We start from the raw sequence: 2,160 nt of genomic DNA, 5'->3' as shown, positions 1-2,160 counted from the left end.
GATAAGTTTTACCTGAAAAAATTTGGCTAAACAACTAAAAGTAGGCTAGCCGTTAATGTTTCAACTTAAAACAATCATATTATAACCTTTTTTGGTTCTCATAATGATTAAAACCTATCTCAAATGAAATTCTTCTAACACGAAAAAAACAATCAAGCGCATGCGCGAACAGCGCCATCTATCGAGAAAAGCTAAAACTGCGTCGGCGCGAAAAGTTTTGAAGAGCGGTCATTAACAACAATGATCTTTCTGTTTTCATTTCATTATCACACCAGACCAAACTTGGGTAAAGAACGAGGTTTCTCCTAATGTATCAAACATGTTTGATGCCCTGATGCTCTTCTTGTTATTTTCAAGAGTAGGAACTATGGTGCGAGGATTCGAGGGTTTCTCCCGAGAGAAATGTCAAATACTTCTCGCAGAGATCGCTCACCGTTTCTTGCTGTTATGACCCCACATTGCAGCAATCTGGATGGAATAAAATCACGTTGCACTTGCGGCATCTCCTGGCAGAGAGCACCTCGTGTCCTGGATTTTGCTCAAATCTACTAACGAGCCACTTCGCTCATCGACGCCTCAACGCTTGAGTTCCGTGTCTGCCAACAGCAAAAGTGAGAACGGAATTCGGGAAAAGGTAACAACGAGCTGAGGGCCCGGCGGGGCCGCTGAGGCGTGGGCCTCGGGAGGAAGTTGATACACTCCACGTCGGAGCATCTTCCCCGCCGCAACCTCCGCGTCGGCGTCGCTTGCGGCTCAATCGACCTCATTCGACTCCTGCGACACTGAAACAAGAGGGAAACAGGCCGAAAAGGGAACGCCAGGTCAGGTCGTTTCAGTAGAAGGGCGCCGGCGGGCGTCTCAGACTAAAGCCCTCCCTGGGAGCGGCAGAGCAGACTCACTGCAGTACGGCGAGTGGTCCGCCGTCAGCACGTTGAAGCTGCCTCGCATGGAGTGCTGCAGCGCGTACAGGTCCGTGTCCAGGCCCACGGGTAGGCAGTCCTCCGTGCACCACGCTGGGGGCGGCGGCGGCGGCGGGAGCCCCGCCGACGGGGACCTCTTGGAGGAGCCTGTGGACGCTGCGCACGGGGTGGTCAGTACGGAAGAGGGTGGGGTTGAGGGTCTCTACAGCGAATCCTTCCGAAAAGGTACTATCCTGCTTGCTTACCCGGCTTGTTGCTGGAAGCGTCGGCCACCGTGTCGCTCGGCGCGATGGCAGGGTGGGTCGCTGTAAGACACGAGACACGCATTGTGATCGGCACGACGCGCCCCCCCCCCTCCCCATCTGGTCCCGCCCCTGCCGTGGTGGATGGTCCCCGGGGCTGCAGACGATCTGGTACACTCTATTCTAGCTAAGCTCGTCTCAGCGTGCCCAAAACATTGCATTGCTATGATGGGGCTGACGTCGGCGCCGGCCAATGCTAACGGCTAATCGGGAAAAGAATGGCGACGGGCGAATCGGCTCTGCTCTGAAGATAGTAGCGGGATAGTCGTCCGGGCCTCTCTCCACTAAAACCCCTAGAGGGGGAGGTACCAGTTTCAGTTTCCCATGAATGGTGTATAACCGCAGTTGGAATCGGACTATCTTTTCGTGAAACGCGTCGGCTATGGATCATGCTGTTACGTATCGTCGCCAGGGGCCAGCGCTCACCTCTTTTGGAGAGTGTGGTGACGTCGGCGATGCCGTTGCCGTCGACGGGCCGCACGTCCACGTCCTTCTTGTAGACGTCCCTCTTGTTGGTGCCCGCGCCGCGCCGACTCTCGGACGAGAACACGCTCGCCAGGAAGGGGAACGGGAACGAGAAGCTCCCCTGCTTGACCTTGGTGGGGGGCGCCTCCGTGCCGGCGGGGGCGGCCTTGTCGCCGGGGGAGAACACCCCGGCCAGGAAGCCGCTCAGGGTCGGGAGCGTCGGCAGCCCGACGGGCGGCGACCACCAAGTCGCGTGCTTGTTGCGGCCGCCGGACGGACTCTCCACGACCACGGGGCTGTTCTTGTCGCCGTCGCTAAAGAAAGGTTTCGAGTGACACGAGTCAGGCCCACTAGGTCCAGCCAAGAGGTACTTAAATGTTAATTCAAGCGTACACCAACTTTTCTCGACTTTTTCTGATTTTTTCTGATTTTTATGACTTATTTTATTGTTAATTTTTTTCTGGGTTTTCTAA

At 55.5% G+C, this 2,160-nt stretch overlaps 1 protein-coding gene across 3 annotated transcripts in view; it reads right to left on the bottom strand.

Moving 5' to 3' along the window:
• Positions 1–65: 65 nt before the first annotated feature.
• Positions 66–2,160, bottom strand: part of LOC113204338 (uncharacterized) — a 17,131-nt gene continuing 15,036 nt past the window's right edge. For 2 of the 3 annotated variants that reach the window (XM_052273203.1, XM_026419499.2), the window contains exons 11-14: positions 1,649–2,001; positions 1,166–1,225; positions 900–1,076; positions 66–782 (exon numbers count right to left, since the gene is read on the bottom strand). In XM_052273203.1, coding sequence (XP_052129163.1) covers positions 754–782; positions 900–1,076; positions 1,166–1,225; positions 1,649–2,001 — 619 coding nt within the window. In that variant the 3' untranslated portion in view covers positions 66–753. The remainder of the gene's footprint in view (positions 783–899; positions 1,077–1,165; positions 1,226–1,648; positions 2,002–2,160) is intronic. The other variant, XM_052273205.1, reaches the window with a different exon arrangement.

The sequence above is a fragment of the Frankliniella occidentalis genome, unplaced genomic scaffold, assembly GCF_000697945.3.
Source record: "Frankliniella occidentalis isolate FOCC.00 unplaced genomic scaffold, Focc_3.1 Scaffold253, whole genome shotgun sequence".
Classification (NCBI taxonomy): Eukaryota; Metazoa; Arthropoda; class Insecta; order Thysanoptera; family Thripidae; genus Frankliniella; species Frankliniella occidentalis.
Note: the sequence above shows the minus strand (reverse complement) of the source record. Positions and strands in the feature narration are given on the sequence as shown.